At 44.5% G+C, this 22106-nt stretch overlaps 1 protein-coding gene across 2 annotated transcripts in view; it reads right to left on the bottom strand.

Annotated features, from left to right (window-relative positions):
• LOC122543014 (docking protein 2-like) overlaps positions 1 to 7378 on the bottom strand; it is a 48919-nt gene extending 41541 nt beyond the window's left edge. The window contains exon 1 of one of the 2 annotated variants that reach the window (XM_043681185.2): positions 7046 to 7378. In XM_043681185.2, coding sequence (XP_043537120.2) covers positions 7046 to 7105 — 60 coding nt within the window. In that variant the 5' untranslated portion in view covers positions 7106 to 7378. The remainder of the gene's footprint in view (positions 1 to 7045) is intronic. The other variant, XM_043681184.2, reaches the window with a different exon arrangement.
• Positions 7379 to 22106: the final 14728 nt, after the last annotated feature.

Here is a 22106-nt window from a genome sequence, read left to right as displayed (position 1 = left end):
CCGTGTCTTCCCAAAAGAAAGTTCTCAAACATTTGATCATGTTCTTAATTTACCAGCTTTCGAATTAAAACACATGTCAAATGTACTGTCACTGCCAATATTTCCAAGTGCTGTTCCGATCTTACAGAAACACTCATTGGCCAGCCAATTTCCAAAGTTCCACAAACAACCAGGAAATGACAGATCAGCTGCTGGTTTCCATGGCTGGGACTCCAGCGGAGCTCAGCTTTCAATGGGGTTCAATCTCACATCCACCAAATCAGCTGTCTGAAAGCCAAAGGACACCTCCCTGTCAATGGGCACTCCCAGAGTGTGGGCCTGGCTCTATGCTTAAGGCTCTGGAATAGGGTGTGAGCACAGGAAGTCACTGATGGAACTCAGCGACTGAACCAGGAGTGACACGAAGGCCAGTTCCCCTGAGAGGTGCAAGCTGCTGAAGGTCATATCTTGTTTTTTGTTTCATGAACATACTAACAGGAACAAAGAAGGTGTGTCTGACGTATTTCATTTGTTACTCCGAGTCAGCGGGAGAGGTACTTTCAAAACCAATTCATTCCCACTTCCGTTTTGCACAACAGACGTTGGAACCAGATTTTAATGTCATGATTACACATATCGTGTTGAGCTGACCACCTTTTCTATTCCCACTGGACTTGTGATTGTAGTGCAAACTTCTCAGGGAGGAGAAAGTGAGGACTGCCGATGTTGGAGAGTCAGAGCCGATAGTGTGGTGCTGAAAAAGACAGCAGGTCAGGCAGCATCCAAGGAGCAGGAGAATTGACTTTTCAGGCATTCCTGATGAAGAGCTAATGCCTGAAATATTGATTCTCCTGCTCCGTGGATGCTGCCTGACCTGCTGTGCTTTTCCAACACCAAACACTCATGCAAAATTCTCATCCATATTATCAAATCTCCCCTCCCTACCTCCTCCAGCTCTACAAGTCTCAATGATCTCTGTATCCCTCCTATACTGGCTCCTTGAATATCCCTGAATTCAATCCCTCTATCGTTGGTGGATTCACCTTCACCTTCCTTGTCCTGGCCTCTGGAATTCCTCTCCATCTCCCTGTTTTCCATTAACATGGTCCTTCCAAAAACAACACAGCTTGTTCAACAACATTTTGATCACCTGTCAGAATATTTCATTCCTTTGGTCAGGATCTGATTGTAATGGACCCCAGCTATTTACAATTGACATGAACGACTTGGATACAGGGATAGAAGACTCAAGAGCCAAATTTGCGGATGACACAAAAATAGGCAGGATGCTAAATTGCAATGAGAAAATAAAATCCTTACAAATGGATTTGAATAGGTTAGGAGTGTGGACCAAAATGTGGCAGATGGAGTTTTAACGTGGATAAGTGAGAGGTCATGCATTTTGGTTGAAAAAAATGGGAATGTGACCTATTGTCTTAATGGGGAGAGACTTTGGGATGTTCCAGTTTAGAGGGATCTAGGTGTACTCATTCAATAATCACAGAAAACTAACATGCAGGTAGAGCAGATAATAAAGAAAGTGAATGGAAAGTTCGCTTTTATAGCTTAGGAGATAGAAGATAATGGTAAGGAAGTATTATTGCGACTATACACGGTATTGGTGAGACCGCACCTGGAGTATTGTGCACAGTTTTGGTCCCGTTATTTGAGGAAAGGTGGAGTGGTAATGGAGGCAGCTCAGAGGAGGTTCATGGGATTGATCCCAGTCATGAGGGGTTTGGTGTCTGAAGAGAGATCAAACAGTTTAGGCCTATACTCTCTGGAATGAAGGAGAATGAGGGGAGATTGAGGGATTAAAGATGATAAAAGATGTGGATAAAATAGATGTGGAGCGGGTGCTGCTTCTTGTGGGACATTCTCGGATGAGAGGTCATAGTCTTCGCAAAAGGAGTAGCAAATTAAAACTGAGTTGAGAAACTGCTTCTCCGAAAGGATTGTGAATCTATGTAATTTGCTATCCCAAAGCGCAGTGGATGCTGGGACAGGGAGTAAATTTAAGGAGGAGTTAGACAGATTTTTTAATTGGTAATGGGCTGAAGGGACGTGGAGAGAAGGTGGGAAAATGGGGATGAGGAGCATATCCGCCATGAAGGAATGGTGGAGCACATTCGATGGGCCGAAGGGCCTAATGGTTGTATCTTATGTATTTATAAGTGCCTTGGCAAGTCTGATTCCGCTGAACGCGCTTAGTAAATGTATTCTGCATGTTAACGAAGCGGATATTTTCTGTTGCAATGTGTATCCATTGCACCTGCTTGGTGTCTGTTTACTGTGGCAATGCATCTGTTCAAGGAATACTGAGTTATACCTTACATAGAGTCTATGGGGCAGAAATACACCACACGTCCACGCTGGAATTTACACTCCACACAAACCTCCTCCCATCTCACTTCACCTCACCCATGCAACAGATCCTTCGATTCCTTTCTCCTGCCAACTTTCCTTCCTGGCAAATACTTGGAGAGACATTTGAGTGATGTGACTGCATTGCCATGTCAATGCAAGCCTTTGTTCTGCTTATCAAGGATGCAAAGTTGTGGAATATTCATCCAGAAGCACAGCTCCATCATTTGAAAACCAAATTTAATTCTATTCAGTTCTGTGCCTCTTGCCAATTTGAACCTCTTCACACAATGATGAAAAATACATTTTCAAATCTTGTTTACTTTGATGAAAAATCAGTCATCAGATAATACGTTTGCTGGGATCATAATAAACCTGCTCATGTTGCACCTGTCACTTCAAATAGCTCACACACTGAATTACTCAAAAAATGCATTGATTATTTCACAAAATCCTCTGGAGCTGTTGTAACAGCAATAAACTACCATACAAAACAGAAATTGATGGAAAAACTCAGCAGGTCTGGCAGCGTCTGTGGAAAGAAATCAGAGTTAATGTTTTCAGGTCCCTACATCAGCACAGTTCTTCAGATGCTGCCAGACCTGCTGAGTCTTTCCAGAAATTTCTGTTTTTGTTTCTGGTCTCCAGCATATGCAAATCTTTAGTTTTTCTTTCATAAAATACAGATCCTCTGTTCCTGGCAGTAATTGTTTGAAAGAAAATCAGGTCATAACTCTGACATCTCAAAATGCCTTCCAATCAAGGAAATACTTCTGAAGTGTAATCTTGGCTGTAATGCAAGAAATGGAGTGACCAATTTGTGCACAGCAACTTTCCACACGCCCCAGTTAATAGTAACCTGAATGTGAAGGGTTTGATCAGGCAGTTCAGCCCTCCCTTTCATGTTTCAGAGAAGGCAGTGTCGCACTCCCTCTGTACTGCAGTGGACTGTCAGCCACATTGTGCACATAAAGTCGAGAGGAGTGTTTAACCAACAGCTGTCTGACCCAGAGGGAAGAATGCAATCCTTTTCAAGAGCTTTTCACCCTCTGATGATATCTAGATCTGGTATCTTTTTTGGAGCAAGAGAATTACGCACTTGGAATTTATCAGATTTCAATTGGCATTTATAAACAGAAACCCACTTGTATGAGATATTTGATTGATTGTGTGTGTGTGTGTGATAGAGATGTACAGCATGGAAACAGACCCTTCGGTCCAATCCGTCCCAACCCAATCTAGTCCCACCTGCCACCACACAGCCCATGTCCTCCAAACCCTTCCTATTCATATACCCATCCAAATGCCTCTTAAATGTTGAAATTGTACCAGCCTCCACCACTTCCTCTGGCAGCTCGTTCCATACACATACCACCCTCTGTATGAAAAAGTTGGTCTCTTTTATATCTTTCCCCTCTCACCCTAAACCTATGCCCCCTAGTTCTGGACTCCCCCACCCCAGGGAAAAGACCTATCCATGCCCCTCATGATTTTGTAAACCTCTATAAGGTCACCCCTCAGCCTCCGACGCTCCAGGGAAAACAGCCCCAGCCTGTTCAGCCCCTCCAAATAGCTCAAATCCTCCAACCCTGGCAACATCCTTGTAAATATTTTCTGAACCCTTTCAAGTTTCACAACATCTTTCCGATAGGAAGGAGACCAGAATTGCAGGCAATATTCCAACAGTGGCCGAACCAATGTCCTGTACAGCCGCAACCTGACCTCCCAACTCCTATACTCAATACTCTGACCAATAAAGGAAAGCATACCAAACGCCGCCTTCACTATCCTATCTACCTGTGACTCCACTTTCAAGGAGCTATGAACCTGCACTCCAAGGTCTCTTTGTTCAGCAACACTCCCCAGGACCTTACCATTAAGTGTATAAGTCCTGCTAAGATTTGCCTTTCCAAAATGCAGCACCTCACATTTATTTGAATTAAACTCTATCTGCCACTTCTCAGCCCATTGGCCCATCTGGTCCAGATCCTGTTGTAATCTGAGGTAATCCTCTTCGCTGTCCACTACACCTCCAATTTTGGTGTCATCTGCAAACTTACTAACTATACCTCCTATGTTTACATCCAAATCATTTATGTAAATGACATAAAGTAGAGGACCCAGCACTGATCCTTGTGGCACTCCACTGGTCACAGGCCTCCAGTCCGAAAAACAACCCTCCACCATCACCCTCTGTCTTCTACCTTTGAGCCAGTTCTGTCTCCAAATGGCTAGTTCTCCCTTTATTCCATGAGATCTAACCTTGCTAACCAGTGTCCCATGGAGAACCTTGTCAAACGTCTTACTGAAGTCCATATAGATCACATCTACCACTCTGCCCTCATCAATCCTCTTTGTTACTTCCTCAAAAAACTCAATCAAGTTTGTGAGACATGCTTGCCTTTCCAAATACATGTACATCCTGTCCCTCAGGATTCCCTCCAACAACTTGCTCACCACTGAGGTCAGGCTCACCGGTCTGTAGTTCCCTGGCTTGTCTTTACTGCCCTTCTTTAACAGTGGCACCACGTTTGCCAACCTCCAGTCTTCCAGCACCTCACCCGTGACTATCGATGATACAAATATCTCAGCAAGAGGCCCAGCAATCACTTCTCTAGCTTCCCACAGAGTTCTCGGGTACACCTGATCAGGTCCTGGGGATTTATCCACTTTTAACCATTTGAAGACATCCAGCACTTCCTCCTCTGTAATATGGACATTTTGCAAGATGTCACCATCTATTTCCCTACAGTCTATACCTTCCATATCCTTTTCCACAGTAAATACTGATGCAAAATATTCATTTAGTATCTCCCCCATTTTCTGTGGCTCCACACAAAGGCCGCCTTGCTGATCTTTGAGGGGCTCTATTCTCTCCCTAGTTACCCTTTTGTCCTTAATGTATTTGTAAAAACTCTTTGGATTCTCCTTAATTCTATTTGCCAAAGCTATCTCATGTCCCCTTTTTGCCCTCCTGATTTCCCTCTTAAGTATACTCCTACTGCCTTTATAGTCTTCTAAGGATTCACACGATCTATCTTGTCTGTACCTGACATATGCTTCCTTCTTTTTCTTAACCAAACCCTCAATTTTTTTAGTCATCCAGCATTCCCTATACCTACCAGCCTTTCCTTTCACCCTGACAGGAATATACTTTCTCTGGATTCTTGTTGTCTCATTTCTGAAGGCTTCCCATTTTCCAGCCACCCCTTCACCTGTGAACATCTGCCCCCAATCAGCTTTCGAACGTTTTTAGATTAGATTAGATTATTAAAGTGTGGAAACAGGCTCTTGCCTAATACCGTCAAAATTGGCCTTTCTCCAATTTAGAACTTCAACTTTTAAGTCTGGTCTATCCTTTTCCATCATAATTTTAAATCTAATGGAATTATGGTCACTGGCCCCAAAGTGCTCCCCCACTGACACCTCAGTCACCTGCCCTGCCTTATTTCCCAAGATTAGGTCAAGTTTTGCACCTTCTCTAAAAGGTACATCCACAGAAAGAGTGTGTGCACGTGTGTGTGCATCTGTGAATGTGTGTGAGTGTATTTGAGTGTGTGTGTGTGTATTAAAGCCGAAAAATAATGCTGAGGACAGATGCGGTTGGAGAGAAGCTTTGACACCTTGGGTGAAGCAATGGGGAAAAGCCTGATTTTGAACTTACTGCTTCACAACCTGTGGAAAAGTTGGAACCTTGCTTTTCAGGCTGGGAGGTGGCAAATCCCATCATTTTGTTTCACCAGATATGAGTTCCATTGACATTTGCAACATTAGCCATGACACAAATCCGTCTTCACTGTGCTGTGTTTTTCATACCATCCTGTCCATTCAGGAGATTTGGACAGAGTGGGTGTTCTGCACTAACTTTAAAGTCCTTGGTTTTTTGTGAATCCCAACGCAAAAATCAGCAGAAGACACCACAGCATTCCATTCACCAGGCAAGAGAGACAGATTGAGTACAACGATCTTTGTGTGGCATGTTACAGATCCTCAGGAAACTTCAGTCTCACATACACTTACACACTGCTCTTCACATCAAGGCCAAGATATTTTGACATCAAGATGAGAAAGTAGTAGCCATGAACGTAGCAGTTTTGAAAAGCATCTTGAGGGTACAAATGCCTCTTCAGAGACTTCAGACCAGAACCAGGCATAACACTCACTGCAAGACTGAGGGAGTGCAGCAGTGTTGGACGGTCACTGGTGAAGTGGTTTCTTTGAGATTAGAAATGAAACTGAGGCCTTGTCTGCCTTGCATGATGGATGTTAAAATCCGCATTAGTAAGAGTAAGCAAATAAGTTGTAATTTTTGGAAGCTTGCTCTTTGTAAATGAGCACCGGTTTTTCCCTCTGGTGTAATATTGATGAAGTCCTTTTGTGACTGTATCACAGGTTGGGACTCGACAGATTCTTGTGCAGGACAAGTTCCCTGTTTTTTTAAGTCAGGAGCCGTGCACTGCTGTCCTTGAATCAAATTGATATGCCTCATTTCAATGAACCGAAGCCACAGAGGTTTAGACCGGGAGAGTTGCAGCTTGCAGGTGCTAAACGAGGAAGCTGGGTTTAATAACTCAGGGCAGCTCTCTCCAAGTGCCAAATAAAAGCAGACTCCCCCGCTCTCCCCACTTCACCCAACACCCCAAATACCAGCCCGCCCCCCCCAAAAAAAATACAAGAAAGCATTTTCAAAGGTGTCTTTTACCTTGCCAAATTTCTGCTGCAGTTGCACGTGAAGGACTCCCTGTTTTATGGCCTCTTCCATTTTGTAAAGTTCATTGTTCTGTACCAGACTGTGATCAGTTCAGAGATGTCAGAGAGTCTGAGCTCAGGGATTGTGGTTTCACTGTGCTGAGTACTGTCAGCTGCCTGCCTCTCGCAGGAGGCGGGAGTTATAGAAAGCACCCTCCCCTCGCTCCCAGTTCACACACGTCCCAAAACCAAACTTGTAGCACCTCTGAGACACAATGAGTGCAGGTGGAGCACACTCTCCGACACAGTCAAAGAGAAACTTGTGCACTGTCATACCCAGACAGTGGGGAGAATGTGGAACTCACTATCACAGGGACTGGTTGACACGAAGACTGTTGGTGGATTGAGAACAATTTGCATGACAATTAACCTTTGTCGCGTTCTCTCTCCTGCCCTCCAACCTCCCCATTGGTTGCTTTCTCTCGTTCCTCTCTTAATTACATTGAACTTATTACAGTTCTGACTTTGCTCAGCTTCATCAGGTTTCTCTCTCCAAACAAACTGCCTGAGCAGCTGAATTTTTCCAGCACTTGGTGTTTTCACTCCCACCTCCCAGAATGTGTGGTCTTTTGCTTTTGTGTGTTGAAATGAAAGCTGAATAAACAGGTGAGGGAGAAAGGAACTGAAACATCCAGGACAGGTGGAGGGACAGGTTATGGTGAGGAAGCAGGGAGGTTACAGAAGGATCTGGACAGGTCAGGGGTGTGGGAAAAGAAGTGGCAGATGTCAAACAATGTGGAAAAGTATGAGGTTACACACTCTTACAGGAAGAACAAAGGCTTTGATTCTTTCCTAAATGAGAAAAGCTTTGGAAATCTCCAACACAAAGGGACTCAGGAGTCCTAGTTCAGCATACTCGCTTCTCCTCCAGCTGGAACACTAACACTGACCTGCTGGGCTGAATGGTCTCTGTCATTCCTTTGACGGTTAGGTTGATGTTGCTGGGAGCAACATCTACTGATCAAGATGTGTGCTCTGGACATTGCTGGGTTTTAACTGGGACTTTTCAAGCTAGGTTAAGATCTGCCTCCATCTGGCAGCACACAGTAATGTGCAACTTCTACTTGTTACCAGTCAGATCCTTTCAATTCAATATCCTTCACATCTCTCCTTTCGACATTACCTCAAACTGAATGGAAAAGTGACAACAGTTTGAAATTATTGCACAAGTTGCAAATGTCTGTGGGACATGGAAATTGCTTGCCATTCAGTCCATCTCATCTGTGAAGGTGTTGTACTTGCTTGCTCAACCATTCCTTAGCTCAGGTAAAAACAATGACTGCAGATGCTGGAAACCAGATTCTGGATTAGTGGTGCTGGAAGAGCACAGCAGTTCAGGCAGCATCCATTCCTTAGCTCTGTCCTGCCACTTGATCTTTATCCTCCTTCTCATTCTCACATACTTATCTCATTTCCTTTGCAAATCATAGAATCATAGATTCCCTCCAGTGTGGAAACAGGCTCTTCGGCCAAGTAAGTCCACCCCAACCCTCCGAAGAGTAACCCACCCAGACCCATTCCTCTATCCTATTACTCTACATTTCTCTGGACGAATGCACCTAGCCTACCCATCCCTGAACACAATGGGCAATTTAGCACGACCAATTCAGCTTAATGTACACACCTTTGGACTGTGTCCCAGCTATTTGTTTCAGCCATCCCCTGTGGCATGAAAGATGTGATCTAAAGTGCAAGTGATTTTGAAAGAGAAGCTCCATGTCTTTGAGGTGCCCAGTTGTGAGTTTTCGGGAGTCAGTGATGGGTGAAACAAAACAAAGCTTGTTTTCTGTGATCTGTTGTCAGGGCCCAAAACGTTGAGTGCCCGCAGTCAGACCGAGCTTGAGAAGGAACTGAATGGAGGAACTGAGTATGTCTACAAAGTGGATAGCATTAGCAGAGCTTCAGACATCAGTATCCACTCTGGGCACCATTATGGACCAGAAGTAGTCCCATTGAAGTCTGCCTGAACATTGCAATGGGGTGTTTCACAGGGAGTCTCAAGTCAACCTTAACATAATGACCACACATTCCTCCCCAAGTAGATACAGTTATGCTGCAACACTTTGGGAAGTCCAGTGAGAATCTTTCATCCAACAGGCTCTCTAAACATACCCCTGATGTGACTTACAGAAACACAAGCATTTTCTGGAGCAGTTGATGAACTTTTAACAATATGACTTCTACCCAGGTGAAGATTTGAAAGTCAGGTGGGGCTGACAAGACATGAAAGATCTGCTGCCCAAGATCCTACCTTCAGCAAACGTGTCAGCAACTTGAAACCCTGTCCACACAAACCAGGATAAACAGAATAAACCAAAGGATTGCAGATGCTGGAAATCAGAAACAAAAATAGCAACTGTTGGGAACCCTCAGCAGATCTAGGAGCATCTGTGGAGAGAAAGCAGAGTTAACGATTCGGATCTAGTGACCCTGCTTCAGAACTGAGGGAAAGGGAGAGTTTGTGTGTGAGAGAGAGAGAGAAGTGGAGAAGGAGCCGAGGGAAGAGAACAACAAGTGGGCAGACAAAGGATTGGGTAAAGGTCAGGCTGGGGGCATTATTTGCCCCTGATGGGGACTATGACAGGCCAACAATGGGTTGTTTGTGGCAGCATCACAACTGTTGGTAAGGCTTGGTCTGTGCAATATGGAAGAAAGCATTCAGGCCCGAAAATGATCCAACTCAATGTTGACTGAAGAGCAGTATTAGCAGCCATTGATTCCCGCAGGTTAACCTGTACCCATTCGTTTGTCTGCCGAACTGCTGTTCACTCTTTCTCTCTCTCTCTGTCTCTGTCTCTGGGCTCCATCTCCACCTATCATTTACTTCTCCCCTCTCCCTCTATATATACTAACTGTTTCCTGGCTACAATCGGTTCTGAAGAAGGGAAACTGGACTTGAGATGTTCATTCTGTTTTCTCTCTGCAGATGGTGCCCGGACCTGCTGAGTTTTCCCAACAATTTCTGCTTTTGTTGAGGTAACATGTTAGAACACAGAACATAGAATGTTACAGCGCAGTACAGGCCGTTCAGCCCTCGATGTTGCACCGACCTGTGAAATTAATCTGATCTAACTACACTGTGCCATTATTATCCATATGTATGTCCAATGCCCATTTAAATGCCCTTAACATCGGCGAGTCTCCTACTGTTGTAGCCAAGCCATTCCATGCCCCTAAAACTCTCTGAGTGAAGAAACTACCCCGCTATCTGTCCTACATCTGTTGCCCGTCAATTTAAAGCTATATCCCCTCGTGTTAGCCTTCATCATCCGAGGAAAAAGGCTCTCACTGTCCACCCTACCTAACCCTCTGATTATCTTATACATCTCAATTAAGTCGCCTCTCAACCTTCTTCTCTCCAACAAAAACAGCATCAGTTCCCTCAACCTTTCATCATAAGACCTTCCTTCCATACCAGGTAACATCCTAGTAAATCTCCTCTGAACCTTTTCCAAAGCTTCCACATCCTTCCTATAATGCGGTGACCAGAACTATACACAATACTTCAGGTGTGGCCTTAGCAGTGTCTTGTACAGCTGAAGCATGACCTCGTGGCTCCAAACCTCAATCTCCCTACCAATAAATGCCAACACACCATATGCCTTCTTAACAACCCGATCAACCTGGACGGCAACGTTCAGGGATTTATGCACCTGGACACTGAGATCTCTCTGTTCATCTACATTGCCAAGAATTTTACCATTAGCCCAGTACTGTTCTTTCTTCCAAAGTGAACTACGTCACACTTTTCCGCATTAAACTCCACTTGCCACTTCTCAGCCCAGCCCTGCATCTGTTACCCACAACATCCTTAGGCACTATCCACAACTCTGCCTACCTCAGTGTCATCCACAAATTTACTCACCCATCCTTCTCCACCCACATCCAGATCACTTATAAAAATGGCAAACAGCAGTGGCCCCAAAACAGATCCTTGTGGTATCCCACTGGTAACAGCTTCAGGATGAACATTTCCCATCAACCACTACTCTCTATCTTCTTTCAGCCAGCCAATTTCTGATCCAAACCACTAAATCCCAAAACTCCGTATTTTGTGCAATAGCCTACCGTGTGGAACCTTATCAAAAGCCTTACTGAAGTCCACATACACCACATCAACCGCTTTACCTTCATCCACCTGTTTTGTCACCTTCTCGAAGAACTCAATAAGGTTAGTGAGGCACAACCTACCCTTCACAAAGCCATGTTGACTATCCCGAATGAACTTATTCCTTTCCAGATGATTCTAAATCCAATCTCTTCTGACCTTTTCCAATACTTTACCATAACCGAAGTAAGGCTCCCTGGCCTGCAATTACCAGGATTGTCTTGACTCCCCTTCTCTACACTGACATTTGCTATCCTCCAGTCTTCTGGCACTATTCCTGTTGACAATGATGACATAAAGATCAACGCCAAAGTCTCGGCAATCTCCTCCCTGGCTTCCCAGAGAATCCAAGGATAAATCCCATCCTGCCCAGACGTCTTATCTACTCTCAGGTCTTCCAAAATTGCTAAAAACCCCTCTTTGTCAACCTCAATCCCATCTAATCTTGTAGCCTGGATGGCTGTATTCTCACTAACATTGCCCTTTTCCAATGTGAATACAGACAAAAAGTATTCATTACGCACTTCCCTTCTGTCCTCAGATTCCACACACAACTTTCCACTACTGTCTTTGATTGGCCCTAATCTTACTCGAGTCACTCTTTAATTCCTGAGATACTGAGAGAAGAACGACTAGATGTTGATGGGAAATGGGAACCCATCTGCTTGTGACTGTGATAGCCCAGAATGGACCATGGAACATGTTGGCATTAATAGCCAGTACAACAATAGAATTATCATTGATCGTATATACCCTACAGTGTGGAAGCAGGCCATTCGGTCCATCAAGTCCACAATAACCAACTGAAGACCCTCTCACCCAGAGCCACCCCCCCTACTGTATCACTGTAATTCTGCATTTGCCATGGACAATCCACCTAACCTGCGCATCTTTGAAGTTTGACTCCTGTGGAGCACCTGGAGGATCCCCATGCAGGCACGGGGAGAATGTGCAAACTCCACACTGACAAATACAAAGGATGCAATACTCTGCCAGTCCTGACACAAATATCTGATTGAAACACCAACATTATTGTTAGTGCTGTATAACAACTCCAGCCAGAGGCCCAAGATTGACTCTTGGGATGATAAGGTTGGCTGGTGAGGAGAGGCTGAATCAAACTTGATCTGAAATAGCATCAAAATCTATCACAGATGTAACGATAGGCATTTTGCCTTCACAAGGGGGTTTGTACCTGATAAGGCAATGCTTCTCTTAGTTCCTGTAACATGACAAACAGATGTGGGTAAGGTTATACGAAGGGATTCAATCAATGTTTATTCCATTCCCTGGAATCTACATATATTCCAGTCATGGGTGAAATTACTCCATGAAGGCTGGTAACCTGTCGCTAAGTCACCCTTTATTTACGCGTGTATCGTACAAGACATGGACTCAGCTAGCTCAGATTGAGCAGAACCCCCTGTTTTTATCTGTCAGCCAGGAGTCCCTGATTGAAACAGGTTAACAGCCCCAAATGGGGAACTCAGATTCTATGAGGTGCACCTGGCTACCATTGCTCCAATCACTGGCGCTGCCATTCCTGGGCTCATACTGAGCAATGTGGCATGCTTCTCTCGGTGTATCATGCTGCAAGTTGGAGACTGAGACCTGTACTACCTCAGGTCCCATGCCGTGGGACACCGATGATCTTGTGAGCATGTCCCTTAATAGTTACACACTTGCTGTGAGGCTGAACAAACCACAACAGGGCAATACACCCTGGGGTTTAGATTCATGACAGATGATCCCTTAGAAATATTGACTAGACTCAGAGGGTTTGACGGGGTCACCACTGAGATATTGCTTCTCACTGGCTGCAGGGGCCAGTACATAGGGACACGGACTCCAGATTAGTGCCTGATCATTTTGAACAGAGATGAGGAGAAACTGTGGGCTCTGAGTCTCTGGCATTCTCCAGTGGAGACCGATGGATGCTCACTCATTCTGTTTCGTGAAGATAATACTTTTAGTCTGTAATGGAATTGCAAATATGGGGATTTAGTAGGGAGGTGGTAAGACAGAAAATCAGCCATGGTTTCAGCCAATAGGAAAGCAGTCTCGAGGGGCTGAATGGATGACGTCTGCCTGAAACACAGTAAGTGCAGAGATTGATTTATTTATAAAACTGGGGACTCTGGGCGAAGCAATGTTTCTTCTTCATCTTTGTTCAATCATTGAGCAAACTGACATTAGAATATCGGCTTCAGGGCTTTCCTGTACCTCTGTGAGCAACACCACAGGAGATCCACTACGCAGTGTTTTCAGACAAAAGCACTGGAATTGCAGTTTAGACTATTTATTCAAGAAACGTATTTTTCTTGACCAAGCAAGGACAACTCGATGAAATCTCCTGCCCATCTGAGCTCCTCGACTTTAGTGTTTCACAACCTGCCTTACACTGCCACCCAGAGGGCAGGTTCTGTAATTACACCAATCAGGACCTCAGGGTGGCTTTTTGAAGATAGGCTGGTCCTGGTTTGCAGTGTCATCACTGTTCAAGGTGGACCACAGGAAACAACTTGTACACAGCAAGCTCCCACAAACAAACAGCAACGTGAGTACAGGAGTTTGGAGGTGTTGTTGCGGCTGTACAGGACATTGGTTAGGCCACTTTGGAAATACTGCGTGCAATTCTGGTCTCCTTCCCATCGGAAAGGTGTTGTGAAACTTGAAAGGGTTCAGAAAAGATTTACAAGGATGTTGCCAGGGTTGAAGGATCTGAGCTACAGGGAAAGGCTGAACAGGCTGGGGCTGTTTTCCCTGGAGCATCGGAGGCTGTGGGGTGACCTTATAGAGATTTATAAAATCATGAAGGGCATGGATATGGTGAATAGACAAGGTGTTTTCCCTAGAGTGGGGGGAGACCAGAACTAGAGGACATAGATTTAAAGTGAGAGGGAAAAGATTTAACAGGGACCTAAGGGACAACTATTTTACCCAGATGGTGGTGTGTGTATGGAATAAGCTGCCAGAGGAAGTGGTGGAGGCTGGTACAATTGCAACATTTAAAAGGCATTTGGATAGGTATATGAATAGGAAGGGTTTGGAGGGATATGGGCCGGGTGCTCGCAGGTGGGACTAGATTGGGTTGGGATATCTGGTCAGCATGGAAGGGTTGGACCGAAGGGTCTGTTTCTGTGCTGTACATCTCTATGACTCTCTGACCAGATTGCCAGCTTTAGACATATTAGTTGACTGATAAATATTTCTTTAATATAGCAGCAAAACATATCCTTTCCATTGACCTGAGGGTGCCTTTGGTTAACTTCCTGTTCTGAAAGACAGCAGCTGTGACAGTGCTGTCCTCCCTTTGGGTAGCATTGTGAGTGTTCCCACTGAATGGTGATCTCCCAAGAATCATAGAGGTGTACAGTGTGGAAACAGACCCCTTGGTCCAACTCGTCCATGCCGACCAGATATCCCAACCCAATCTAGTCCCATTTGCCAGCATCTGGCCCATATCCCTCCAAACCCTTCCAAATGCCTTTTAAATGTTGTAATTGTACCAGGCTCCACCACTTCCTCTGGCAGCTCATTCCATACATTCACCACCCTCTGTGTGAAAAAAGTGCCCCTTAGGTCTCTTTTATATCTTTCCTCTATCACCTCAAACCTACGCCCTCTCGTTCTGGACTCCCCCACCCCAGGGAAAAGACTTTGTCTATTTATCCTATCCATGCCCCTCATAATTTTGTAAACCTCTATAAGGTCACTCCTCAGCCTCTGACGCTCCAGGGAAAACAGCCCCAGCCTGTTCAGCCTCTCCCTGTAGCTCAAATCCTCCAACCCTGGCAATATCCTTGTAAATCTTTTCTGAACCCTTTCAAGTTTCACAACATCTTTCCGATAGGAAGGAGACCAGAATTGCACGCAGTATTTCCAAAAGTGGCTGAACCAATGTCCTGTACAGCTGCAACATGACCTCCCAACTCCTGTACTCAATACTCTGACCAATAAAGGAAACCATACCAAACGCCTTCTTCACTATCCTATCTACCTGCGACTCCACTTTCAAGGAGCTCTGAACCTACACTCCAAGGTCTCTTTCCTCAGAGCTCAGACAACACTGCATTCAGCTCAGGCTGACATCTTACATCATTAACCCATCCGCTTCCACTGTTAAAATTCCATTGGAAAGGAATCTTCTTTTCAGGATTCAGGATGACCCACTTCCACTCTGTGCACTAAGTTCTGAGGAAGCAGATGATCAGTGCTTTGTGTATGACCTGCAGATTTTGACACTTCGGGAGTCTGTTGGTGCTCCGAGTGTCTGGGATGTGAATTGTTGTGGGGTTTGGGCACTCGATCTGATGGTTTGGCTTCAGCTTTCCGTGCTCCTGACACGGTTTCCCGATGTGCCATCGAATGAATCTTCTGCCAACTCTTCAATGGGCAGAAGCCAGAGACTCCCACACGAGGCAGAGGAGATGATGGCCTGTTCAGGAAGGCTTTAGGACATTCCTGAGGTGTTTTCTCTGTCACCTTGGGAATCTCTTGCCATGGCGGTTTTCCAGATGGAGCAGTAAGTCTGGTGTAAGGCACATGAGGAACACATCCCAGTCTGTGGAGCTGGGTTGCAGTGAGGAGCACCTAGGCATGAACTTGATTTGATTTATTGTTCTCATATGCACCTTGATTCAGTGAAAAGTTTTCTTTTGTGTACAGGCACACCTTATTATACCATTCAAAGTGTATGAGAGTAATAGAACAGAGCCAAGAATACAATGTGACGGCTGGGGAGAAGGTGTGCAAACAACAAGATCAACATTAAATTGAGAGTTTGAGAGGTCCATTCTAATAACAACGGGGAAGAAGCTGCTCTTGAATCTGTCGGTATGTGTGTTTAAGCTGTTGTATCTTCTGTCTGACAGAAGAGGTTGGAAGAGATGATAACTGGGAATAGAAGGGGTCCTTGATGATATTGGCTGCCTTTCCGAGGATGGAAAGTTGGCTTGCCTGATGGTCTGGGCTGTGTTCAAAACTCTCTGCCCTTTCTTAGGTGAAGCAGTTACCGTACCAAGTCATGTTCTAACCTTACAAACCAGTCTACCATGTAGAACCTCGTTGAACGCCTTGCTAAAGTCCATGTGGACTGCTCTGCCCTCACCGATGCTCTTGGTCACTTTGTTGTGGAACATGGTTTCCCACACCCAAACCCATGCTGACTATTCTAAATCAGTCCTTACGTTTCGAAATCCATGTAAAACCTGTCCCTCAGAATCCTCTCCAACAACTTACCCACTGCTGAAGTTATCTTTATCTGAGACAGATTTGCCATCTTTGTGATTCAGTGGGTTGTTTTGATGTTACTGACAGCTTGTGGAATAGTTGGGCTTGACTTGCTTGTTTCCCCTCAGGCTGTGACAATACTCAAGTGCTGGGGTCTGGTCAGGCATCCTGGCTTTTCCACTTACTGCTATGTCTCCCACAGTCCCTCCAGATGTAGCCTGGGATCTTGTTGGCCAAACACAATTCCCCATCAAATCCCTGGCACTACCTTCCTCTTGGTGCTTTCTGAGTTGCTTGAGACAAAGTATTTGGAGTGGAGAGTGTGGTGCTGGAAAAGCACAGCTGGTCAGGCAGTATTGAGGAGCAGGAGAATCAATGTTTCGGGCATAAGCCCTTCATCAGGAATGAGGCTTGTCGGCTTGGGGGCTGAGAGATAAATGGGAGGGGGGGGGTGGGGGTAGGGTTGGGGGAAGGTAGCTGAAAATGCAATTGGTAGATGAAGGTGAGGGAGAACAAGGTTTGTGAAGGTTTGTAGCTCAGGTTGAGGTTTAGGGTGTAGGTTTGCTCGCTGAGCTGTAGGTTTGATATCCAGACGTTTCATTACCTGGCTAGGTAACATCATCAGTGGCGACCTCCAAGTGAAGTGAAGCTGTTGTCTCCTGCTTTCAATTTATATCTTTCTCCTGGATGGGGTTCCTGGGGTTTGTGGTGATGTCATTTCCTGTTCATTTTCTGACATCACCACAAACCCCAGGAACCTCATCCAGGAGAAAGATACAAATAGAAAGCAGGAGACAACAGCTTCACTTCACTTGGAGGCCGCCACTGATGAGGTGAGGGAGCGGTTGTAAGTTGGAGAGGAGGGTGGAGCGGATAGATGGGAAAGGTGATTGACAGGTCAGGAGGGCGGTGCTGAGTTGGAGGTTTGGGTCTGGGATAGGGAGAGGTGTTGGGGCTGGAGGAGGGGAAAGTGATAGGGAGGGTTTCAGGGCTGGACAATGTAACAGATTGGGAGGGGTGTAGTGCATGTACACCACTCTCCCAGGTAACCTTTTGCCTGTATCATTTCCCTGAGCTGATGCCATCACTCATTGTTGTGTTCGTACCATTAACTAATTGAACCATCCCTTCACAACGAGTCAGTTGCCTGTCATTCCTAACTATCCTCTACCCTTCATGGTTCATGTCCAAATCCATGCCAACCTGTAGCCATAGCTCTGTATCAGATACCAGATCATACTGTTGTTCTCTCAGTTCATCTGTTGTGTTCAAAAACTGTTGAATTCAGAGTTAGTGTCTTTAATCCTTTTATTCTTCTTATAACTTTGCATCTGTTGGTTTCCTTGTAGATTTCCACTGTTTCTCTCCCTTCCTATCATGGTCCATTAATCAATTGCCACATTGTTATCTTTCTGCCTGGTGGTTGGTTCTCCTCTCTGATTTGACACATCTTCCCCATTTGGATCCCACTGTTCTTCCACTGTTTATTTGACAGAGGGAGGTGAAGGATGGTGATATGAAGGCGCAGGCTCAAGCGGGAGGCTGATTCACACTTCCCTTGGCATGATAGAAGTCAGATATTTCAAAACACTGCTGCCAAGGTCTCAGAGCTTCCTTCTATGCCCATGGAATAGGGTTCCCTCCACAAACCTCAACCACCTGCCTCTCATACTTCCGACCTCCCTCTTTGAGAAGCTTTCAGTTTGTTGATAATTTGTTTGGTGTCAGTTTTTGTCTGAGAAGACTCACCTGAAGGGCTTTGGGACATTGGAGAGTGCTCACCCCTGTCTGTGGTATTTCTGGGCTCTGTACGCAATGATGTCTGGAAGGTGAAAAAAGGCTCTGGCTCCCTCTCTGGCCAAGCTCCAGTTGTCTTCCTGGCATGCTGCCCAGGTCTGTTTTGTTCTTTCATGGGATGTTTTCATCACTGGTCAGGCCAGCATTTATCACACATCCCTGGCTGGCCTGGACAAAGTGATGGTGAGTTGCCTTCTTGAACTGTTGCAGTGTTAGGGAGTAGATACACAAACAATTCTGTTCGGGATGAAACTCCAATGACAATGACATTGAAGGAACAATGAGATTTTTCCAAGTCAGGATGGTGTGTGATTTGGAGGGGATTTCACTGATTCTTACCAGGTTTTCCCAATATTTTAGAGGTCATCTTTTTCCTCATCCTTTCCAAATCTGCATCAGTTTGAACTTCTGAAAACTCATCTTAAAGTATATGGCATGGGCTGAATGGCTTGTTTCTAACCTGTAAGTTTCTGTGACTTGATGAAAGCAAAACAGATCAATAAAAAAACTGAATGAATCTCAATGACTTGAGTTCCAGTAAGGAGAACATCATCTTTAAGAATGTGCTTTATAGTGAGTGATGCACCTTCATAACAACTTGGGGAAATTTCAGGAAAATATGTGTCTCTAGTGAAAACCCTGTTATACATAGCTGCTGCATATTGGCATCTCTTCTTTGTGATACAGAACGTAATTGGGATCTCAGGAAATTAATATAACCCTTCATTCAGCTGTAGCCAGTGGATATCATTCACTGATATCAGACAAAGTGAGGCCCCCAGCTGTTTGATGCTGTGGATCAGAATAAAGAATAGAACACTCTCTCACATTGCTGGACACAAAGGTTATGTTAGCAGCACCAGAGGTCACAAGTTTCCACACGGCCGTGTGGTATGCGCCCTCCACCAGAACACTAGACTGACACTGGGCTGTTGACCTGTTGCTTTCTTCATCCATATTCAAGGTTGAAGTAGAGTCATATCAGACTTGAAACAGTCACTGCCTTTCTCTCACAAAAATGCTGTCAGACCTGCTGACTTTTTCCAGCAATTTCTGTCTTTATTTCAGACACCAGGCTGCTTTGAATCTACAAGAAGAAAGCAACAAGTCGACAGCATGTTATTTTGGATCTTCAGCATCCGCAATGCTGGTGTCTGCTCTGCTTTGCTGTCCTTCACTTCGGCATCTCCTTACCTCCCTTTACGTGCACCCACAGCTGGACATCTATTCTCTCTCATCAAAACAGAAAGTTCCTGTTGTCTGTTCCTGAATTTGCAATTGAAAAGGAGGATAACTTGCTGGACATCCCAAGGAAATTAACAGCAGATTAGGAACAGTGACTGAGTAAAAATCATCTCAGTAAAACAGCAGTCATGAGGTAATAATGGAACTTAAGAGTGACAAATCCCCAGGACATGACTGTTTCCATCCCAGTGTGTTAAAGGAAGTCGGGGGGGGCACACTGCAGATGCCCAACTATCATCTCTCAGAGTTCCCCAGATACAGTAGTCATCCCCATGGATGGGAAAATTGCACATCGTTCTCCTTTTTAAAAGAATGAAATATTGGAAAACCAGGGAATCACAGACCAGTTTGTCTTACATGTGTGGTGAGGAAATAGTTGGGGTCTTTCATCAATGAAGGAGAACTACAAAAATGTTCAGTTTATCCAGAAGAGTCAGTGTCGACTCATGACAGCTAGCTGATGCTCGACAAACCTCAGGGAATTTGTAGAAGATGTGACAAAGATCATGGGCAGGAGAATGTTTGTAGATGTTGTTTAGATGCTCCAAAATTAAAACATAATGTTTAAAATGCACAGGACATCAGTATGACACTAAATTACAACTGGAGTGCTCCCCCCCCCGTTCTTATTTCAAGTGAGCCTCTTTCCAATTTACCAAAATTTCTTTTTCTCTAACCTGCAGGCATGCACTGACTACTCTCAGAGTGAATCTGTGACAACAGTCCGTTTATCACTCAAATTGCAAAGATCTATCCTCATTTTAAACAGTGCTGTTGTAGTTTGCTTGAGCACTTCAGAGCTTTTCAGAAGCCACACTATTCATTACTATTACTGATAATCTCAAGAGAGGCAACTTCACAACAACTGATCGGGTGTTCACTATTGTTTGACCAGATCAGGTAAAAAATTAACCACTTGGTGATGACATATTTCCAGTTAACCTTGTGTCATGCAACACTGCATGAAATTAACACATTCCCCTGCTGGAAGATATTATTGTCCAAGTGGCAAACTTTGGAAATCTCTTTATACAGATCTCCATCTCTCTCCATTCTCTCTTCCTTGAAGATGCTCCATTAAAATGAAATCTAATCAAGAATTCATTCCCCAGTCCTAATATTGTTACACACTCTGCGGGGTAGCCATAAACCAAGATAACAAAATATATTCAATGATATTCAAATTCAGAAATTACCAACAAACTTGCAGCCTTCATTTTGACACAAGTGAAAATCAGCACAGATTACACATGAATGAAGAAGCTAATGATCCTTAAAATAAGATAAATTTCACTTTCAGTGAAATTTTTCCACAACCACAAACGTTCCCCCTCAGCATTCATGACGGACACAGCCACACAATTCCACAATCTTCTCTCATCCACGCAGGGTGGGGGAGTTCCAAACTCAGGGGCATACTTTTAAGGTGAGAGCAGAAAGATTTAAAAGGGACCTTTTTTTTCCACACAGAGGGTGCTTCATGTGTGAAATGGACTGCCAGAGGAAGTGGTAGAGACAAAAAACCTGCAGATGCTGGAATCCAAGGTCGACAAGCAGGAGGCTGGAAGAACACAGCAAGCCAGGCACCATCAGGAGGCGGAGAAGTCAACGCTTTGGGTGTAACCCTTGTTCAGGATTACAGAGGTAGATGCAGGTACAGTTAAAACATTTACAAGACATTTGGACAGGTATTTGAAAAGGAAATGTTTAGAGGGATTCAGGCCAAAAACAGGGAAATGGGACGGGTTTAGTTGGGAAACCTGGTCAGCATGGACGAGTTGGACCGAAGGGTCCATTTCTGTGCTGTATGACTATATGACTTCCAGAAAAATCTCACATAAGATAATGTTAACTAAAGCCCATGGAATTGCGGTGTATTGCTGAAATAGCTGAGAAATAAGTTGAGTGGCAAGGATAATGGGGAGGTACTTAAATTGGCAATATGTAACAAGTGGTGTCCCACAGAGATCTGCATGAGGGCCTCAATTATTCACATAACAGGGGAGCCCTGACTTAGAATGTCTCACTGACAAACACATATGCTTACAAACATGATCCCATGCAGGGGTGTAATTTTAAAGATATGAAATATGAACATTTTTGAGTGGTTACTTTATACTCACCTGCATTGTGTTCTGAATCGTGTACAAATGGACTTGGAAACAGACTTGTTCACAACCCAGGGATGGCTTGTATTTATTCATGATTTGTGTAATGGCCTAGAAAGTAATTTCACCAAATTTCCTGATGACACAAAGGTTTACAAGATTGAAACCTGGACTTTGGGGGAGACTTTGTGAGGCAAGATTATATAAGTTAGGTCTTTTTCTCTCGAATGTGGAAGGTTGGGGTTTATCTGACCAAAGTCTTCACTTTAACAGAAAAAGACAGGGTAAACAAAGATAAACTTCTCCAAAGGTTGGTGATTCTTGAACTTAGGGCATAGTCTGAGAACCTGGGTCAGACCGTTCAGGAGAGACAAAAACAGACGTTGCTGGAAAAGCTCAGCAAGTCTGGCAGCATTAGATTAGATTAGATTAGATTACATTAGATTAGACTACATTACAGTGTGGAAACAGGCCCTTCGGCCCAACAAGTCCACACCGACCCGCCGAAGCGCAACCCACCCATA

This window comes from Chiloscyllium plagiosum, unplaced genomic scaffold, assembly GCF_037043375.1.
Source record: "Chiloscyllium plagiosum isolate Xiang-an unplaced genomic scaffold, Cpla_swu_hap1 HiC_scaffold_48, whole genome shotgun sequence".
Classification (NCBI taxonomy): Eukaryota; Metazoa; Chordata; class Chondrichthyes; order Orectolobiformes; family Hemiscylliidae; genus Chiloscyllium; species Chiloscyllium plagiosum.
Note: the sequence above shows the minus strand (reverse complement) of the source record. Positions and strands in the feature narration are given on the sequence as shown.